This window comes from Vulpes vulpes, chromosome 12, assembly GCF_048418805.1.
Source record: "Vulpes vulpes isolate BD-2025 chromosome 12, VulVul3, whole genome shotgun sequence".
NCBI classification, from domain to species: domain Eukaryota; kingdom Metazoa; phylum Chordata; class Mammalia; order Carnivora; family Canidae; genus Vulpes; species Vulpes vulpes.
The window spans coordinates 85,832,874-85,854,362 of record NC_132791.1 but is presented as its reverse complement, the minus strand read 5'-3'; the positions used below and the strand labels follow the sequence as shown (position 1 = coordinate 85,854,362).

Below are 21,489 nucleotides of genomic sequence, written 5' to 3'. Positions count from 1 at the left end.
GTCCCACACTGAGGTCCCTTCAAGGAGTCTGCTTCTCCCTCTGCCTATGTCTCTGCCTCTCTCTCTGTGTCTCTTATGAATAAATAAGTAAAATCTTAATAAAAAAAAAGAACGAATATGACTTCTGGCTTGTGTACAACAGTTGCTTACATTTAAAGAACTTTATAGACACTAATTCTGCTTTAAAAAATAACTATACACTCATTTGCTTTGATATGTTCAAATAGGCTAATTAGAACAGTCAGCAGGCTTAAGGTTGGTCAAAGAGCTTTTCGAAGGAACAGAATAATGACTTCCTTTTTGCTTATTTCCCTTTTTTCCCCAAGGAAAATGTACTTAAATGTCACCTCTATTAGCTGTATGTTGGTAATCTGCTACCTTGCAGCCTGATACATTTCCTAAACTACTAATTTGTCATTTGTTTTGTCTATTTTTTATTCCCTCATTTCAAGCATACATCAAAGCTCTTCATGTTTTCTTACTTAGGAAATTTTTGCAGAGCTGAAAGCAAAATCCCACCACTCTTTCTGCCTTTTGTGAAAGCCTAAACACAAGGAGGAGATTGTGTTGGGTGTCCCCGGGTGGGGGGATGGGAAAGAAGGCCTTCACTTCAGGGAGAACATGGGTGAGGAGGGGAAGGGGAGATATTCTTCTGGATTCGGGAAAAGAGAGTGTTTGTGTGTGTTTGTGTGTGTGTGTGTGTGTGTGTGTGTGTGTGTGTGTGTGAACCTATCCTTCTCTGTATCAGCACCTGGGAGATGTGGCGCAGAGACCAAGAAGGAAACCCCAGGTGAAGGGCTCCCAATCTTGGCAAAATTCCTTTGCCCACAAGTAGCAAAGAAGCATCAGAGCCACAGTACCATAAGGACCCTTGGGAATGAAGACAATAGGACCACTGGTGTGGAGTGATGGATGGAGAGCCAGCTCTCATCCTTTGCTGCTGTAAGAATTCCATGCCTGGTATAGGAGAGGCCCCAGTGACAATTGGAAATAAATCTCTGCCTTCATCTCAGCAAGATGGGGAGCTAGAAACTAAGTCCTAGTTATCTAAAAGAAAGTGAAGAACAGATTCCTGGCACATGGAGTTTGTGGCCTGAGATTTACAAAGATCTCATATCCAAAAAAGAGACAGGGAGGCCTCCTACATGGGACTATGAAGGAAACAGAAATTACCATCTGTGGGCATGTGGCTGGATTTATCTGAAAATATAATGATTTTGGTGTTATCCAATATTCAAGGTATTTGACTTTGTAAGAAACTCATCTCCAGAGGCAGAAATTACAGCAAAATCAAGAAAAGCAGAGTCAAAGTAATTTGTCGGAAAACATTATCTAGGCTGGAAACAAAATTTAGTTTAAAAAAAAGTGCTACATCAGTGAAAAATGTGCAAGAAAACATTTCCAATAAACTGGCCCGACACCAGGTTAACACGTAAAGGAAAACTCTGCAGGAAATTTTAATTTGCAGATTATTTTCTTCCCTACTACATGATGTCTGACATTGAAGATTTTAATAAAAAGAAATGAGATCACCAAGATGATGATTATGCCAGCCTAATTTTGACTCATTGTAATAATAACAGCTTTTAGAACATTATGATGAAAGATTTTAATCTCTAGTGTTATCTTAAAGATAGAATCATATCCTGCAGGCAAATCCCCTTGTTTTGGGGTTGTATCTAGTAGTCTAAATTCCGTCATGATGCCATTGGGTGGTTTAATTAAGTAAGTTAAATAAGCATGCGCACACATGTGCATACAAATTTCTCTGCCCCCAAAGACAAGCAAATTAATTTTATATTTACTTTTTCTATACAAAACAAGGCATTATTCTCAGCATATATTATCAATCAGGGTTGAGAACTTAAATGACTATATATGTGCCAGGAGGACTGACTCATTGTTTGTGCATTAGAGACCACCTGCCCCATCTCAGGGGATGACATTGATTACCTTTAGCAGATGGTATTTTTCTGATGGGATGACAGCCCAATTGGGGCAGGCTTCCCAATTTCTAAAGGTGAGCTAGTCATTCAGATTTTCAATGTAAAAAATTCTCAATTTTTAAATGTTAGCAGCTAGTTCAAAAATGTTTAAATGTTCTCTGTTGGCCAAACCAAGCACACCTTCCATGGGCTATAAGCTGTGGCCTTTGCTATGAATTATATTTTAATAATGTTATTGCCAATTCAAAAAGTTTAGATAGCAATGTGCTTCAAGAGTGTATGTGTGTCTACGGTGGGGAGGGTTGTAGTGTGTTGAAGGGTGAAGAAATGGAGAGAAGAAGACAATCAGAAGCAGTGGTTTTGCTCTTATATCCTAAGACCTTCAGAACTTATATTCACCCCTGCTCTATTTCTGCTTAGCCCCTAATCAAAGCCCCCCATGAGAAGCCCAGAACAGAGATGATATTTGGATACAGGCTCGGACGGGACCCCAGGCCTGGCCCCTGTGGAGTGTGGATCATCAACCGGTCAGGTTATGATACCAATCTCCAAAACTCTTGATAAGGAGCACAGCCTCCCAGAATCTTAGCTCCAGAAATTCCAGAGACTGTTCTGGAGGTATGTCATCCTCCTCCAGAATTCTCTTTCCTGGGAAATCAGGAAAGCTTTTTATCAGTACTTCGTGACTTGAGTTACATGATGGGGACTATGGTGAAGCAAGCAAGGCATCTAGGGTATAAAATTCAAGAGGACTAATAGAATATTATTTGGCCATAGAAAGGAATAGGGCAGTGGTGCAGGCTTCAACGTAGATGACTCCCCAAAACACGCTAAGTGAAAGAAGCCAATCACAAAAGACCACATATCGTATATTCTATTCACATGAAATGTGAAACACAGGAAAATCCATAGAGACAAAAAAATAAATTGATGGTGGTCAATGATTATAGAGGTGGAGGGTAAAGTGCAGGAATGAAGAGTGGCTGCTAATGGGTGCTGGATTTCTTTTTGGGGTGACAAATGAGTTCTAAAATGTATTGTGACGATTTTACTCTGAAGAGTAAAAATCACTGAATTGTGCACTTTAAAAAAGAGAATTGTATGGTATGTGAAGTATATCTCAATATTATGACAATAAACAAGAGAGACACAGATCCTGCTCAACTAGAAGGAGCCGTTTTGGGACCTGAGAAGGAAAATGTAAGGATAAATCACTCCTTGTGTGATCCTAAGAGAGAGGGCCCCTCAGCACCTGGCTTGTCTGGATCTCCTCTGGCCTTGAAAAATTATCTTAACCCTGAATTCAGATTCAGATTCAACTAGTGTTTACCCAAGCAACTATCATTGCTCCACCTTTGGGTTCTGTTTATTTATTTATTTATTTATTTATTTATTTATTTATTTATTTATCCTACAGACTTACACTCACTGATTCATCCTACAAAGGATCACACACTTCATGCCAGGTCTCAGCTACATGATAAAAATAAGTCATTTGACTTTGAGACACTTAAGAGCCTGAGCCAGGGGTGGGGAGGTGGTGTCAGCCTTTTTTGTTTGTTTGTTTTTGTGATATGGATACCTTTGGACTACTTCTCAGATTCTTTTTGTCAATTATGCAATAACAATTGGATACAGTAACTTAGTACAAAAATCTTAAAACAAAATAAAAGAAACAGAAAATTTCTGGGCACTTGGGTGGGTCGGTGGTTGAGCATCTGCCTTTGGCTCAGGGCGTGATCCCAGGGTCCTGGGATAGAGTCCTGTATCGGGCTCCCCATAGAGAACCTGCTTCTCACTCTGCCTGTGTCTCTGTCTCTCTCCCTGTGTCTCTTATGAATAAATAAATAAAAATTTTAAAAAAAGAAACAGAAAGTTTCCTATGGTTTGACCAAAACTGCAAACCTGAAAGTAATATTTTCAAACTCATAAAATGAAACACACAAGACTGCCAAGGAAGCTAATTATTTTGAAATACAGGTATTCAATATAAACAAATTGGGCTTCTGTAGTAATACATTAAACGACAAGATCTGACAGCGTGTTTAATAACTACAATACTTTTGAAGTAGAGCTAAAGGATCTCAATGATCACTATGAGGAAGGAAAGTATCCATGACATGATGAGAAAGTCATAGGTGGTGTTAGTAAACCATGGTCTCTTGCCCACATTCATAACTGTAGACAATGCTCAATTTCAATGGGAAGTTAGTGACAATAAAGACATAACTTTTTTCCCACTCAAGTTCACAGACCCCTTAAGCTTAGGGACCTCTTGGTTTTTGGACCCGAAGTTAAGAACCTCTAGTAGTAGGGACACTCTGTGACAAGTTGTGACACTATAGCCTGGGGGGAGCATGGCAGTGAAGAGTGAGCCTTGGGTTTGAGTGTCCATGTACCCCAGCTAGCTTTACAATCTGGGCAAGCTTTCCGAGTCTCAGTATCCTCACCTGTAGAGAGGACATAGTGATAGTGACCATTACATAGTGTCGTCTTGTGGAAGAGCTGAAAAAACCCACACACATAGAACAGTGTCTGACACGCAGAACAACTGGTGTTACATTACAAGTTTCTGGCATCCCTGTGGGCAGTTCTCAGAAATAGCCATTCGGGGATGCCTGAGTGGCTCAGTGGTTGGGCATCTGCCTTTGACTTAGGGAATGATCCCAGGATGGAGTCCCACATGGGGCTCTCCGCAGGGAGCCTGCTCCTCCCCCTGCCTATGTCTCTGCCTCTCTCTCTGTGTCTCTCATGAATGCATGAATAAAAATCTTTAAAAAAAAAAGAAAGAAAAAGAAAGAAAGAAAGAGAAAGAAAGAAGAAAGAAAGAAAGAAAGAAAGAAAGAAAGAAAGAAAGAAAGAAGAAAGAAAGCCATTCAGGTATTTTGATTTTTTTTTTAATTACTACTAAATTTAGCCAAAGCATAAATTTAAAAGCTTGTTTCTTTGTTAAAGTTACACAGTCTACTTAAAAATCATTCTATGTCTAGCAAATCCTAACAATCACCTTTAAATGGCTTTTGAATTTCACTCAGTCCCATTTACAAATTTACAAATTTAAGTCCTTTCAAATATTTTATTTTATTTTTAAAAGATTTTATTTTTTTCACTTGACAGAGAGATAGAGCACAAGCAGGGGGAGCAGCAGAGGGAGAGGGAGAAACAGGTTCCCCGCTGAGCAGGGAGCTCAATGGGGCATTCAATCCCAGGACCCTGAGATCCTGACCTGGGCTGAAGCCAGATGCTTAACTGACTGAGCCACCCAGGAGCTCCTCAAATATTTTAAACTTCACTTATAAATACAATCAATTAGATAGTCTCTGTGTGACTATCATAAATAATAAATAAAAATTTTTAAAAAATTCAGTGGACATCTAGGTCTTTTCCAAATTGGATAAAGTGCTAAAGCATTGATTATGGACATCAGTTTGTGCTTTTTACTTCTTACTGCAAAAGAACTAACGATATTCAAATCTATTGGCAAACATGCTTTGTGCTTAACTGGTTCATAAATTTGGCACCTAAAGAATCCTGCTGTGACAGTTTAAAATTGGTTACACCTTAGTTTTCACTGGGGACTAAGGTTTCTAGAGTTAAAATTCTGCTAAATGTTATTAAGACTGATGGGAACAAGGAAAGCAACTCTTGTGTAGAGAAGTAGGAGATATGTAAGAAAGATAGAAGGAATGGGAATGCATTTTTGTTGAAGGTAAAAGAAAGTAATTTTGTCCTAAATGAGACTGATTGTTTGGAAAGAAATGGCTTGGGACAAAATCTGAATGCAAAAGAAAATTGTAGGTTTGTGAAGGGATATCCTTGGAAAGGAATTTTAGGTGTGGTCAGGATGGACTAAGATTGACGTGAGTGGATTTTAAAGTACACTGGTATAAGATTGAAAGTTTGCTTTCTCTCTGTTGAAAAAGACAAGTTTTCTTGAATCGTTGGTTTGCTCTTGATAAAAAAAAAAAAAATGTAAATAGTTGTTTTCTCTTTCTCTTGCCCAGAAAAACCAGTTTCTCTGTTTCCCTTTATCGAGTCTTTAGCATCCCTAATTCTATTTAGGCCTGTGCTTTAAAACTTTCTTTTTTTTTTTTTTTTAAGATTTATTTATTTATTCATGATAGACATAGAGAGAGAGAGAGGCATAGACACAGGCAGAGGGAGAAGCAGGCTCTATGCCGGGAGCCCGACGTGGGACTTGATCCCTAGACCCCAGGATCACGCCCTGGGCCAAAGGCAGGCGCCAAACTGCTGAGCCACCCAGGGATCCCCTAAAACTTTCTAAAATTTTAACAAACTTCCCCAAGATTTAAATTATGAACAAAGTGTTGACGACTAATAAGTCCTGTTTGGCATGTGATGTTCTGGTTAAGGAAACTTTCTCTTAAGGTATCTATGACTAACAGAAATGTGATAAAGTATTCCCTTGTTAACACATTGAAGCGTTTAACTTTTCTCTCAACCTGAACCCTCTGAAATTCAAAAAGGTCTCAGGAAGTATTCTTTCTTCCATGGTAATCATGACCATTTGTGTAAGTTCAATAAGAATCTGTTCTCCTAACAGGACACCATTGGAAACATTGGTTATTTCACCAAGGCTTTGACTGGAATGTCATATTTGAAAGAGACATGCATAGACTCAGATATGACCAAACAGTCTTAAGGAATAAGGTTGACTTTATGAAATCTGGAGCCGTAAAGCCCCTGGGAAATGTTGGCCTGATACTTTACTTACAGCGTTCCTAAAGAATGTCACTTCCTGGCAGGTGCAGGAACCTCAGGATATATTGGGGACCTCGAGAAGAGGAATCCACCCACATCTACAGGTATTGCAGGCATATCTGATGGCAAGCCCTGGGCTTGGCTTCTGGCCTGGAGAGGCTACTAAAAGTTCAACCTAGAGATTCCTTATAAAAAGTTCCAGCAAAACAGATGTTTTTAAAAATCTATAATCTGGAACACCTGGGCAACTCAGTGGTTGAGCATCTGCCTTTGACTCAGGGCATGAGCCTGGAATCCTGAGATCAAGTCCCGCATCAGGCTTCCTGCATGGAGCCTGCTTCTCCCTCTGCCTGTGTCTCTGCCTCTCTCTCTGTGTCTCTCATCAATAAATAAATAAAATCTTTTAAAATTTTTTTAAAAAAATAAAGGTCTATAATATATCACTATTCTTACTGAGCTTATATAAATAATGAGGCCAAGTTTGTTAAAATTGAATTTGTTTTTCAAATAAGTTAATCTCAATTTGGCTATCTCTGGAAATGAGGGTTATTTTAGAGAGAAATATTATGTTTCGACAGCCCATCTTTGTGGATGTTGAATCCTAGCTCTAATTGTCTTTGAATGATGATTGCCTAAGCTTGACAACTTGAGGTTAACTTCAGAGAAATTGCCACAATAGCTCAGAGAGACAGTCTTCATGTTTTTTCTTCGATGAGGATAATAACAGGACCCCATGGGCATATGATGATTTAAACAACTGGGAAATGAGGTTGATTCCCCATAATTGTATAATCCAGCTAGCACCTTGACCAGTTCTGTGGAGACAGGATGACCAAATCACTCCTTAAAAGCTAGAGGGCACCCCTAGTCTGTGGGGTTAACTTTGGGTTGTGGACATAATGGATGACTCCACTTTCCTTATCATTGGATTGGATGATGCATGTGGGATGCCCTTATCTCCTGAGATAAGTCTTCTCCCACTTGCCAATGATTCCCTATAATTAAGACATTGTTAAGTCTGGACCTCAAAGAAGGCTTCTTGATGGTTTCATCCCTCATAGTCATATTTATCCTAAATTCCACCTCTATTGATGTACAATTGCAAGTAAAGGCTTTAGCCATGGGACACCTGGGTGGCTCAGTGGTTGAGCATCTGCCTTCGGCTCAGGTTGTGATCCCGGGGTCCCAGGATCGAATTCCACATCAGGCTCCCTGCGTGGAGCCTGCTTCTTCCTCTGCCTCTGTCTCTGTCTCTCTGTCTCTCATGAATAAATAAAATATTTTTTTTAAAAAAAGGCTTAAGCCAAGTATTCAGCAGCCTTCATGATAAAAGGAGCCTCAAAACTCACTACAGGACAGTCTCTGACTGTGATGACCTCACATCAGGTCCAGAGTGCCTTAGAGACCAAACCACCAATAGATGACGGAAGGCCTACTTATTAAACACCAGACTACACTTATAGATATGCCTGAAGTAATACTTGAAATCTGTCAAACTTTTCTTTTTTAAGATTTTATTTATTTATTTGAGAGAGAGTGAGAGAGAACATGAGCAGGGAGAGGGGCAGAGGAACCGGATGAGCTGAGCAGGGACTCCATCCCAGGACTCCAGGGTCATGACCTGAGCGGACGGCAGATGCCCAACTGATTGAGCCACCCAGGTGACCCAAGACCTATCAAACTTTAAACCCAACTATTCATATGCCTGGACCTGACTACTGTACTTCTATAGAGCGCAACTGTTCACAGGCTATTGATCTTGTGTATTCTAGCCAACCAGATTTAAAAGATTCCCCAATCATAAATGCAGACAAGAATTGGTATACTAATGGCAATAGTTTCATGGAAGAGGGGATAAGAAAAACTGGGTATGCACTCATGCTTTGCAATTGCCTGAGCCTTAAAAAATTAATATTTGTACTGACTCCAAATATGCTTTCCCAGTCCTTCCTACATGCCCATGGAGCAATGTGGAAGAAAAGGGGATTATTATTAAGCCATAACTCCCCAATCAAGGGGATTATTATTAAGCCATAACTCCCCAAATATAGGCCTGAAATTAGTACTTGTCTTGAGGCTGTACACCTACCTAAGGAGGTAGCTGTAATTTACCTAAAGGGACATCAGAGGATACGAACTTAGAATCTAAAGGAAACAATTCGGTAGACTGTGCAGCCAAGCAGGCGCAAAATAAACAAATACTAAGTCTTTTACCAGTCTTTGCTCCAATAAAGTCCGTAAGTCCAATCTATTCAGACCAAGAAATGCATAGGACTGGCTTATTAATAGTGAGGAAAAATCTTTTTTTTTTTTTTTTTTTTTTTTTTTTAGGAAAAATCTTTATACCCAAACATAACCAATGAAAGTTAATACAGGTTTTATACCAGGTTATTGATATAGGTGACAAAAAATTTTCCTAAAAGAAATTGTCCCTAGATTTGGGCTCCCTTGGTCCCTGGAGAGTGACAGTGGGCCATCTCTTATTACCCATTTTAAAATTTAAAATTTAATTTTAATTTTAAATTGAAATTTTAAATTTAAAATTTAAAAGATGGCCCTCCAAAATTGAATAGCCTTTGATATCTTGAAAGCAGTTAAAGGAGGCCCAGAATTAGATGACTGTCTCCTAATGGGACCCAATGGCTGTCCAGTTCTAACTGTGGCCTTGGCTTCCCCAGGCTGGATAGGCCATTGTACTCTGGGTTTTGCCTGGATGCATGGACACATTATTAAAACCGTAACCAACCCAGCCAACCTTCCAAATTTAAAACAACGGGGGACACATTCTGTTTTTCATTGGTGTGATCACCTAGCATTCGTTTTTGTTCCCTTTTTGTTCTGGAGGATGTCATTTGGCATGTTGAAGCTCTTAATAAGTATATGGTCAAGGCCCTAAATAATACCTAAAATAGTGGTTTTCTACTAAACACTGAAGTAACACAAATGCATAAAGCAGTTCTACAAAATAGAATGGGAGTAGATGTTTTAACTACTACACAAAGTGGAAAGTGTGCTATCACAGTAACAAAATACTGCATATGTGTTCCAGATTACCACAAGATATTTCTGGGTTTCTGACATGAATACTCAAATTGGCACTTTAAAGGATCTGTCTTTCCTTTAATGATTGGTTAAATTCCTGGACTGGAAGATTTTAATCAACTAACAAAGGACTCTTATCTGGGGTCCTCTGTTATTCTAATCATGTTTTGTGGGTTTTTCTCCCACAGTCTCTGGACTTGGTGCTGAGACTCCTTGGCTGCCATAACTTCAAGCCAACAGATGATCCCTTCCACTCGGGAAGATCCACACATGTGGTCTCCTTTGGATTCAGCTGCCTCTGCTTTCATAACTCCTAATCTATATAAGCCCCAACTGGCTCATGTTGACCCATAGGCAGGGACATCTCTAGCCCCTATTCAGCAGGAAGAAGTTACAAAAGATGAGACCTTCCACCCTCAGCAACTTTCAAGATTTAAGGGTCAAAATTGGTCAGGGGGGAAAGACGTGGGAAACAAAGACAGAAGAAAAATTATGCAATCTCTTTACTACCTACAGCCTATTGACAAGTCCTTGAAACAGGCAGAGTGACATTTCTCTAGGGATTCAACTGTCTCCATGTTATTACTTTGCTAAGGGCAAAAGGCAATCTTAGCCCAATCCCCAGGACTCTGTGAGTCTACTTTAACATATAAAAATCGCTTTAGAAATTTCCTTTATCTCTACCTCCCAAGACACATGTTGGCAATCATCCTCCAAGCATATGGCCCACTGATACACATCTGAAGGCTCTCATGACTCAGGTTTCATTAGGTGGTAATAAATGACCTTTCCAAGCAATAGCCAGCCCCTTCAAGGTCCTGGAAACCTTGCCTCCAAAGTTCCTTAGAGACCTACACTCTCCCTGACCCCCTCCCAACTTGAAAGTATATAACGGGCCACTCCTCATGACCCGTGCAGCTGTTCTGCCCACGGGTCCTGTCCCCGTGCTTTAATAAAACCACCATTTTGCACCAAAGACATCTCAAGAATTCTTTCTTGGCCATTGGCTTCAAAACCTAAAGTCTGTTCCTACATCATTAACTAACTGGAATGAAAAAAAAAACTTAAAAAAAAAGTGTGCTGAAACAGGAAAAAAAAAAAAACAAATTTATGTCCCCTACTTGCTCAGTAAACTGTAGCTCTTTATTTCGGATTACATGTTACCTAATGTGCCTTTTCAGCCTCAAACTAGATGCCTAACTGCCCAAAGGCAGGAGTCATACACTTTCTTACAGTTGTCTGTAGCCTCCAACCATTGTCAGTGAACTCCTAGTTGGTATGGCTGACCGGAAGGATACATCGCAATGTTCAGTGAACCCAAATGTCTGCAAATGATAAGGGCCTTACTTAGCCCATCCCACTTGCTCTCACTATCTCTGCCCCACAGGAAGTCCCTGAAGTTTCAGGGAAGGAAATGAAAATTATCAAGAAGAGAATGAAAGTAACCATAACTAGTTGGGCCAATGACATTTTTAGGACTCTTGTCAAATAGCAAGCAGATGTGCTGCTTATTCCAAAATAGTAAAAGGGAACCTGATCTCATCTTGAGTTCCTAATTAAGAATCAAAGTAAAGGGTACCTGGCTGACTCAGTCGGAGGAGCATGTGACTCTTGATCTCGGGGTTGTGAGTTCAAGCCCCACATTAGGTATAGAGATTACTTAAAAATAAAATATTTTCTTTAAAAAGTAAAAAAAAAGTAATTAATAAATAAATACCAAAGTAAAATATAATTACTGTATAGCATAGTTATTTAAAAATTATTCTCCCAGGGGCACCTGGGTGGCTCGGTGGTTAAGTGTCTGCCTTTGGCTCAGGGCATGATCCCGAGGTCTTGGGATCAAGTCCTGCATGGGGCTCCCTGTGAGGAGCCTGCTTCTCCCTTTGCCTATGTCTCTGCCTCTCTTTCTGTGTCTCTCATTATTAAATAAGTGAAATCTTTAAAAAAAAAAAAAAAAAAGAACAGGGACAGAAGCTCATTTCACATAGTCCATTCCCACTCCTTCTAGAATGTTCCATCATACCTGCTCTTTTCCCAGGCATAAAATCATACTCCTGTAAGAGTCAGCATGACTTCTTGAATCTCCCATACCAACCTAGATTCCTTTAAAGATCCTTTGCACCTCCAAGTAATCCTTCTGTACTTCTTGTTGCATTATTAATAATAATAACCAAAGTCACCTGTCAGTACAGGGATTTCATGTAAAGGCTCTAACTCCCTAGACAGAAAAATTCGTAAGAGAAATCCGGCATCCAACCTAACGTTATATTGTTTAAGGGTAGAGTGGTACCAAAAATGGCATGGGAAGATAGCCTCCAAATTTATGTAAAATAAATCCCACTTGTTCATAGCCTATAATACTTTTATATATTGATGAATTCAGTTTGCTAATGTTTTGCTTAGGATTTTTGCATATGACTTCATAAGAACACTAGCATTTCTTTTGATGTCTGTATCAGTGGTGTTCTCACAGAATGAACTGGCAAATGTTCCTTATTCTATTATCTGATAGGGATTAGTTCTTTAACTATTTAATAAGATTAACCAGTGAACTAAAATTATGTAGGCTAATACAATAATTTATTTAGTTTGTTAGTTTAGTTTATTAAGCATCCAAGCATTTCTCAAAATCCAGAAATTATTAAAATTAAGTATGAAGAAGTTGGAGGTAACTCAAAATTATAGTATTTATGTAAGGAAAAGAAAGAATTTGGGCATAATTGATATTTTGTGTATTTGAGAAAATTTGTACCCTTGGATTAACAGAACTGTGTTGTAATGCCAACTCAGAATGTATATTTGAGTAATTGATTTACACGAGTAGAAAGAGAAATATATTAAATTTATGTAAATTGTTGGAACATTTAAGAGAACATTAGTTTCACATACGCTATTTATAAAAGTTGATAAATTACTTTGCAAAGCTCAGCCAGTCAGAGTTTACTGCTTTACCACACAGGATAATTGATGGGGACCTTGTGAAATGCAGATTATGCCTCAGTAGGTCTGGAGAAGGGTTTTGCATATTTTTAACATGCATGATAATCACTAAGCACCTTATGGACAGGCAGATTTTACTGAAATAGGTTTTGGGTGGTGCTAGAGGTTTTGCATTTCTAACAAGTGCCTCCATAAAGCCAAGGTTCCAGGGACCACACTCAGAGTAGCAAAGTGGATAATCTAGTGTTTGAAAAGGAAATCTAATTGCACCGGGAGCCCGACGTGGGATTTGATCCCGGGTCTCCAGGATTGTGCCCTGGGCCAAAGGCAGGCGCCAAACCGCTGTGCCACCCAGGGATCCCTATCTGCTGAATTTAATCCTACTTATAATCCAAACAAAACTTCCAGGTTTCAGGTTACCAAAGACTTTGAGAGCTATCTTAATCATTATGCATGAAAACTTTGATGAGACAATTAACCATCATTTAAGTCATCTTGTAATTTGTTAAAATTGCAAGAGATAACATGAGCTTATTTGACCTTCAGCAAACCTCAATAGAATAAAAGTTTCATGTTGAGTGCTGATAACTTTAAAGTCATGTCTGTCTTAACTAAACCAGCAAACTTAATTCGGTATTAGTTCAAATACCCAATTATGTTCCATCTGGATCTTTCCCATTGCCAAATTTTACCTGAGACGCTGGTGGGGAAATCTGGAGTGGGCAGTGTTAAGTTCAGGAGATGCTCTTCTTGCTTCTTGACAGTGAGGGGAGAAGGAGTCATGGTGCCTGAAGCACTGAGGGAGTGCTTAGAAGCCAGTTATGCAGGCTGCACCCAAGGTGGTGCACAAACAGGAGAAAGGGGCAGGGGTGGGAGGGAGGCAAAGTGCTGCCCAAAGGCTGAGGAAGGGTACCTGGTTCTAGAGTTCATCAGCTCCAACAGAGGAGCAGATGCCTTATTTTTCCAGCAACAAGGGGGAATGGGCAGTCCATGTCTGGCCGGAGAAGGCAGGGAATTTCCCCCAAACAGAGTTTAGGCAGCTGCTCGGGAATATTCCTTAAAGTCCCTGACCCTAGATAGACTAACCACAGTTGGCTCCAATTATAGTCATTAACCCGGGAAATGAATGAGAATGTCGCATATCTATTAGGAGGAGGAACAGTGATAGAGCCAGTGCCCCCTTTGCTAGGGTGGCCTAGGATTACTTGGAGGACGCCTATTTAGATAATTAGCATCCAATACGTTAGGAGGGAGTTTACTGGTCTGATTACTACCAAAGATGTTCTGCTAGAGAACTGTAGGTCCAGGTCCTGAGGTAGAGGCCTGAAAGCCTAGAATGGACCTAGGGTACCTCCATCCACTTGCCCTGTTTCCTGCAGAAGAGACCTACTGACGATCCTACTGAGGCCATGTAGTGTTACAGGAGCTCAGCCCTTTCTTAGTTTGGCAGTCTGAGTTGTTTCCAGTGGGTTACAAAGGCACCCCAAGGGAGAGTCCTTGGGGACTGAAGAAAAGAGAGGGTCAATTCCCTGACTCCCCAGATGGTGTCCCACATGCAGGATACGTCAGATGTTCCTGGTGTCAAAGCGACTTGAGGCATCCCCCGAACAAAATCACTTATGACCACTGCTGTCGATAAAGGCCCCTATAGGAGGGATGCTCGTGTACCCCTGTTTCCCCATGGCTTCCTATGCAACAGATGGATGCCTGGCATATGAACAGAAAAACCGCCGTTTTTAACCCATGGAGAACACTAGAAAAGTTTTATAAGAGGAAATTACCAAATTTTGTAGCTTAAATAGTTAGTAGAGAACACTGATGGAAAGCAGTTAAGAGAGAAATCCATCATGATCTACGAGATGTTCCAACACTGTAGTCCTTACAGCCAACTCCCCTAGGAAATGGTCGCCAGTTGGGTTTTAATTCAATAGGGTACTGATTTTGGCTGGCTCCCAGTGGAGGTCCCAGGGCCAGAAGTGGCTTGACCAGGGATGTGAAGGGGATTGCATTAGATCAATGAGGAGGAAACCTCACATGAGAGTCTTAGGATTGGCAGCCTTCCTGGTGATTTAGGTGGCTGCCCTTGCCCAAAACAGACAATTTTGTATAAGGACAGGAATAAAGAGAAGGCATCAAGTTTTTAGGTCTTCTTATTACCATCCTGGTCAGGGTACTAACCTCCAGCCCAAAGGCAGGCTTTCTCCTCCTGGTAGAGGAGGCATGGGCTAGAGGATTACAGCCTGAGCCATCGACATGAAAGTGTTCCAATAAGACCATACTCCTTGAAGAGCCCCTGGAGGGAGAGTAAAGGAAGAGGAGAGAAAGCACCAAGTTTGCAACATGGCTCAGAGTTCAGATGAGACTCTGGACTCAAAGTCCCACGTTTGGGTGCCATATGATACTGGAAAAGGCACTTGGTTTCAAAGCCCATGGTCAAGAAAGAATTCTTGAGATGTCTTTGGTGCGAAAAGGTGGTTTTATTAAAGCATGGGGACAGGCCCCTTGGGCAGGAAGAGCTGCACGGGTCATGAGGAGTGGCCTATTATATACTTTCAAGTAGGGAGAGGGTTAGGGAGAGCATAGGTCTCTAAGGAATTTTGGAGGCAAGGTTTCTAGGACCTTAAGGGGGACTGGCTATTGTTAGGAAAAGATCATTTATTACCACCTAATGAAACCTGAGTCATGAGACCCTTCAGATGTATATTGGTGGGTCATATGCTTGGGGGATGATTGTCAATATGTATCCTGAGGGGCTTAGAAATAAAGGAAATTTCTAAGGGGATTTTTATATGTTAAAGTAGACTCACAGGGTCCTGGGGATTGAGCTAAAATTGCCTTTTGCCTTTAGCAAAGTGTTAACATGGAGACAGTTGAATCCCTAGAGGAATGTCACTCTGCCTGTTTCAAGGACTTGTCAATAGGCTGTAGGTAGTAAAGAGATTGCATAATTTTTCTCTGCCTTTGTGTCTCACACCAGTTAATATACAGTGTTATATTAGTTTCAGGAGCACAAAAGAGTGATTCAACAATTCAGGGTCTATAAATTTTGCCTAGACACACATGCATGCAGCTTAATTCTTACAAAAGCCTGGGAAACAACATTAAATCTTTTTCCTCCCTTCCTCTTAACCTATAAAAAAAACCCTGAAGTTTAAACAAATAAAGTGACTCCCCAAGGTCACTCAGCTGGAAAGTGGTGGGGTCAAGTTTTGAACCCAGGCAGAGAGAGGTGGTGGGACTTGTGCAGCTCTAGCTAAGACCGCAGTAAGTTTTAACGACTGAGCGATTTATATTTAACTTTAAAGCGAGCATGGGCAAGTCATTTCCTTAATGTGATCCTCATTTGCCTAATCTGCAAGGTGGCTCCCTCTTGGGGGGGGGGGTTGTTTTGAGTGACTGAGAAGGTGCAGGCCAAGCATTTACTCACATCTTAACGTATAATAAAGCCAAGTCAACAAGTGGATTAAAAATAAACTGACAGATAACACTCAGAGGGGATTCAGGTCCCTCAAACCCCAGGACCTGCGCTGACTATACACTTCCCTGCTTTTATCCCAACAGATACACTCCTGAAATCCAAAGGGGATACAAAAATTGCCTCATCCCCATCGTTGCCATAGATTTACCTGCCCACAGTTTTCCTTAATTCTATCTAGCCTCCCCAGGGTTTTATTCTTTGGCAGGCCAGAGGTCTGACTCAGCACTCGACCGGCGCACAGAGCTTGGAATTAGAGAAAGAAACAAAACCTCCCAGGGAGCAGCTTTTTCCCTCTGGTGAGGCGGTCACACAAGTCTCCCTGGGGGGGCGTGGACCTAGGTGTGGCCTGTGACGATATGCATCCCCCGGTCCTCCCAGTGGTGACCCCCACCCATTCGGTCAGCACAGGAAGACGAGGCTTGTAAGTGCAATCGGAGGGGCGGGGGGGGGGGTGTTAAAAATGTCAGGCTGGCTGACTTTCTGAGCCATTGGTGTCTCCCTACTCTGTCCGCATCCCCGCCCCGTCTCCCCTTCCTCCACGACTGCGGGGGAGCAGGGAGCGGAGGCCCGGGAAGGCCCCCTACGGAGCGCGGGGGCGGGCCGAGCGCAGCCACAGGACCCGCCGCCCTAGGGCGCAGCGTGCGCACCCCACTGCCCGGGACCGGCCACCCGCAGGCGCCCCGCCCTCGCCCCGCCCTCGCCCCGCCCCTCCCCAGCCGCGCTTCTCGCCCCGCCCCCTGGTCCGCCCCGCCCCTCGCCCCGCCCTCGCCCCGCCCTCCGTCCTTGCCCCGCCCCTCCCCAGCCGCGCTTCTCGCCCCGCCCCCTGGCCAGCCCCGCCCCTCGCCCCGCCCCCGCCCCGCCCCCAGCCCCCTCCGCCGCCCGGCGCCCGCGCTGCAGGAAGGAGGTGCCCGCTCTCAGCCGCGCCTGCCCCAGCGCGCCGATCCGCACCATGCCCCGCATAGATGCCGACCTCAAGCTGGACTTTAAGGATGTCCTGCTCCGACCCAAGCGGAGCAGCCTCCGGAGCCGAGCCGAGGTGGGGACCTCCGAAAGCCGCAGTGGGGGTGGGATTTGCTTTCCGGGTGGCTCAGGAGAGGACCGTGGACGGAGGTGGGATGGGCTAACCTTGCCGGCTTTTCCGTGTGTCTGTGGGTGGATGGGATGCTGACCCCCTCCCCCGCGAGCCCTCCCGGTCTGCTGAGAAAGGGGGAAGCCAGCTGGTTCCCTGCCAGGACTTGAGGTGTCTTTAAGGGACCCAGCTCCGCTGGAAAATTCTAAATACGTCCAGTTGGGTGGGCAGGGGGGAGTGTACTACAGACTAGATACAGAGGAGCGAAGATCAGGCGGCCAGCTGACTTGGAAGGAATGCGGGGGGGGGTTGGAGGGGTGCAGAGAGGAAGGAATTGACACAGTGGAGCCCAAGTGTAAAGGAAGAGCTTTGTGATTTTGGCACCGTCTCTTAGTGCGGAGAACTGCCCTTTGCTGCTTTAGTGTCAGCTCCAGCAAGGGATTTTTTTTTTTTTTTTTTGTAAATGTCTGAAAAAACAGGCAAACTCCAGGGTGTCAAAAGTTCAGGGTTTACTTTTCCACGTTTCAGTGACCTTGCTGGGAGTGAGGCTGCGGAGTCGTGCCTGGTGGCACCCTACCTACCTGACAGCTGCAGTCCAGCCCAGTTCCAGGAAAGCGGAAAGCACTGGGGCACAGGCCTGGCAGTGGGAGGCAAATAGGACATCCTGGGCAGTTTTGCTGGTTCTGTATTGATGAGATCAGAGCCCAAGGAACAGGTGGATATTGGACTGACAGTAGCCGCAGGGGAGAGGGCCAGGGACACCCCTCCTGGGGACGATGAAGAATAAACTAGTTGCCCCTGAAAGGCAGAGACCCCTGGAGTAGGGTGTGCTGAGGACCATGGCTTTGCCTGGTCCTCTGAAAGCTGGAGAAGGAGGTGGGGAAATGGCTCCATTAGGAGCTGGGGCCTCAGGAGTAAACAGGAGGAAGCCGAGCCAGCACACTCTTCCAAATGCTCCGCTCCACAAGATCATAAATAAATCCCCTTGCAAGGAACTCAGCTGCCTGTCTGTGCCCATGGCCAGGCCTCGCTGCAGTGCCTGGCGTTGCCAGCCAAGGGCTTGTTTGGATTAAGGAAGCGTCCTCTTTTAGTCAGTGACCAGAACAAGTCACCTTCTCCAACAGGAGGGGTGGCAGCTGGACCCAGAGAGGATGGGACTGGGCAGCACCCCAAGAGGCCAGAAATGATTAACCCTTATCACTCTGGTTTGGGATACTCTCTTCCTGCCCTTCATCATGTCCTTAAAGGTGCTAAAAGAGTGGGAAAATAAAAAGAAAAATAAATAGTTTGGGTGGCAGGTAGCTAGTAGTACCTAAGGCCGGACGAAGGCGAAATGCGGGGATTCTGGGCAGATGAATCGTGTGGTGGCCTCAATCTTCTTTCAGTATTTGTTCAAAATTCACTTAGGAGAGAGGAACTTAATTAAAAAAAAATTATGTGCTTTATAGAAGGATTATCATATGTACTTTCTGAGCCAGGAAAGATCTTGAGCGGATAGAACATTTATAATTTATGTGATAGAAGAAAGTATTCTTTTTCCAGAGAATAGTATGATGTCATGCATCATTCGGTTTCATGCTTTGGGCTGATTGAAACAATGTCCCAGCTTCCAGTGGCACCTTTGCAATCTCCACATACACATTGCAGTGAGAACTCTGTGCCCTTGAGAGATGTTTTCATATTTCCATTTTAGTGGGACTTTGCCAGCTCTGTGCCTGGAAACCAGAGTCAACTGGAATTGCCTTTCCAGTTCATTCCCCCGATGGTGTGGGTGCCTGGCTGGTGGCGTACCATAATCTGCCTGCTTTAGTGATGTTTGAGGGATCTCCTTAGCCATCGATCTAAGTAGGCTTCTAATCCCTTCTCAGTGTTTTCTCAGTTTGCTTGTGGATGCCTGGAAGTTCTTACAGGGAAATGATAAAAGCTTTTTATTGTGGGATCCGATCGAAGTCTGGGGTGCATGCCCCCTGCCTGACAGAGGTGATACCAGCATGCAAAGTTGAAGCTTAACGGTAGAATGACAAGTCTTTGAGCCTCACTGGAGAGCAGAGCAGAGTGGAGCTAGGAGACAGAAAACATACCCTGTAAGAGCAGATCTGGCTGGGAAGGGAGCTTTGACTCTTGACAAGATTTATCACTGCAACAGTTTTGCTGAGAGCTGCGTCTGCTGATGGATCATCAGGCAGCGGACAGGAAATGGAGAGAAAGGCAGAGTGGTTTGCCACTTAGACTCCTGTAGGGGCATTTCTGCAAGTGTCATATAAAATGAATTTGAGGTCAGCCCCCAGAGGCAAAGGGTACAGGGGAAGGTGGGCCAGGTGGCCTTGCTTTGATTGTACCAGACAGGACTGGAGGTCATCTCTCAACTTGTGCAACAAGCCCCTGGTACACAAGAATAAAGTCCCACAGGGCTGCTTGGGGACATTTGGGTAATCCTTTCAAAAGAAGTCACATGTTTGTTGATTGAACCAAGAACTTTGTCTTTATCTGATACACTGGCGTTGGTCAAGTCATTCCTTGACTCCCTGATCCGTTCACTCTTCTTCAGAACCCATTCCTGGGTCTGTTGTTCGACGTGAGCCCTTAACCTAGGGTAAGATTTAAAAACAAAACAAAACAAAACAACTTATTAACACAGCCATAACTGTGGAAGTCAGACAATGAAGACATCTGTAGCAGAAAATTGGCCACTTGTCCGAGGACAGAGAGGACAGAGAAGACAGGACGCAATGAGAATTCAGTCTTTTTAAAACTCACGAGTGGTTTTTTTCCACCAGCGGTCCAGGGAGAGGCAGACCGGATCTGGGGAAGTCTGACTGAGCCTTAGGGGTCCACGGCAGGTTGGCCCACAAGGGATCAGAGCGTGGCAGTGGAGAGAATATCCGGCTGCGAGCAAGCTGACCTGGGTTTTTTTGTTTTGTTTTGTTTTTTTCCAACATCTGTGCTATTTTAGTACCTTGGCTCTGTGTTAGTTTCATGGGGCTGCTGTAACAAAGTACCACAAACTATGTGGCTTACACAATAGAAATTTATTGTCTCACAGTCCAGGAGGCTGGGAGCCCCAGATCAAAGTGTCCAGAGGCTGGATCCTTCTGAGTGCTGGGAAAGCGAATCTGTTACATTGCTCTCTCCAACCCTCTGGTTGTTTACCCACAGCCTTTGATGTACCTTGCCTTGTAGATGCATCATTCCATATCTGCCTTCATCTTTATGACATGTTCTCCCTTTCTGTGGGTCTGTGTCCACATTGTCCCATTTTGAGAACACCAGTCATGCTGGGGTGCACCCTACCTGACTGACCTCCTCTTACCTTGATCATCAGCAAAGAGTCTTAACGGTTCACAGGTACCACCGGTTGGCATTTCAGCATCTTTTTGGAAGACGCATTTCAAACCATAGCAGCCTCTAGCAATTTTGCTCTGTAAAATTAGAGGGTTTGAGTAGCATTGTTCTTAATGAATGCTTCAGAATCACCTAGGGAGACACTCCAAAATACACATATTGTCTCCCAACACAAAGCTTCTCGCTTACTGAGTTTGGAGCGGCATGAGCATGTGTATTTTGGAAATCTTCCTACAGTGGTTCCGATGTGCACACAGATGCGCTGGGCTAGCTGCTGGAGTCTTTTCCGTTTGTGGAACCCTGTGGCTCTCTGGTAATGCACAGCTGCGCAAGCTTGTCCAGATCCTGGCAACTGGTGATGAAGCCTGCGGGGGACAGAACATGTCCAGAAAGTTAGGCTGGGACCCCACCAACCATTGCCCCGAAATACAATACCATTCTTAACCCTTGGTCAGACATTAATTTATTCCTCAACTCTGAGCTCCTAGGACTATGAAGACAAGAGGGATTATCCCTATAGACTTACCATTTACAGGTGAGACAGATGATAACGTATTTAATAAGAGAATTGCTTGCATCAGTACTCACACCGCACTTCTGCTCCCCTGTACCCTCTTCACTGGACAGGGACTAGAAGGCCCAGCTTATCCTCTAGGGCATGTTGCAGGTACTCGGGATCCTGGATTTTCTTGCCCAGAAGACTTCAGGCTAATTCCGAGGCTTGTGAGGGCTCCTTTCCAGGGTGTGTTTTTCTGGACCTGCCATGCTGCTGGTGTACTCCCCTCCAACCTCAGAGAGCGGCCATGCATCATCTGTGTGTGGGAACGGATGTGTGTGTGTATGGAGCTTGGTGTGCAGACGGGGGTGTCTGTGTGTGCACATAAGGATTTGGGTGGGATGAGAAGAGGATGTGGACCAGAGGCCAGGGTCTGGTTCTCCATATCATCGTG

General features: G+C 43.5%; 1 protein-coding gene across 1 annotated transcript in view; it reads left to right on the top strand.

The window, feature by feature from the left end:
* Positions 1-16,969: 16,969 nt before the first annotated feature.
* The window catches only part of GMPR (guanosine monophosphate reductase), a 50,012-nt gene continuing 45,492 nt past the window's right edge, over positions 16,970-21,489 (top strand). Inside the window, exon 1 of the mRNA XM_025999332.2 lies at positions 16,970-17,164. Coding sequence (XP_025855117.1) covers positions 17,078-17,164 — 87 coding nt within the window. The 5' untranslated portion in view covers positions 16,970-17,077. The remainder of the gene's footprint in view (positions 17,165-21,489) is intronic.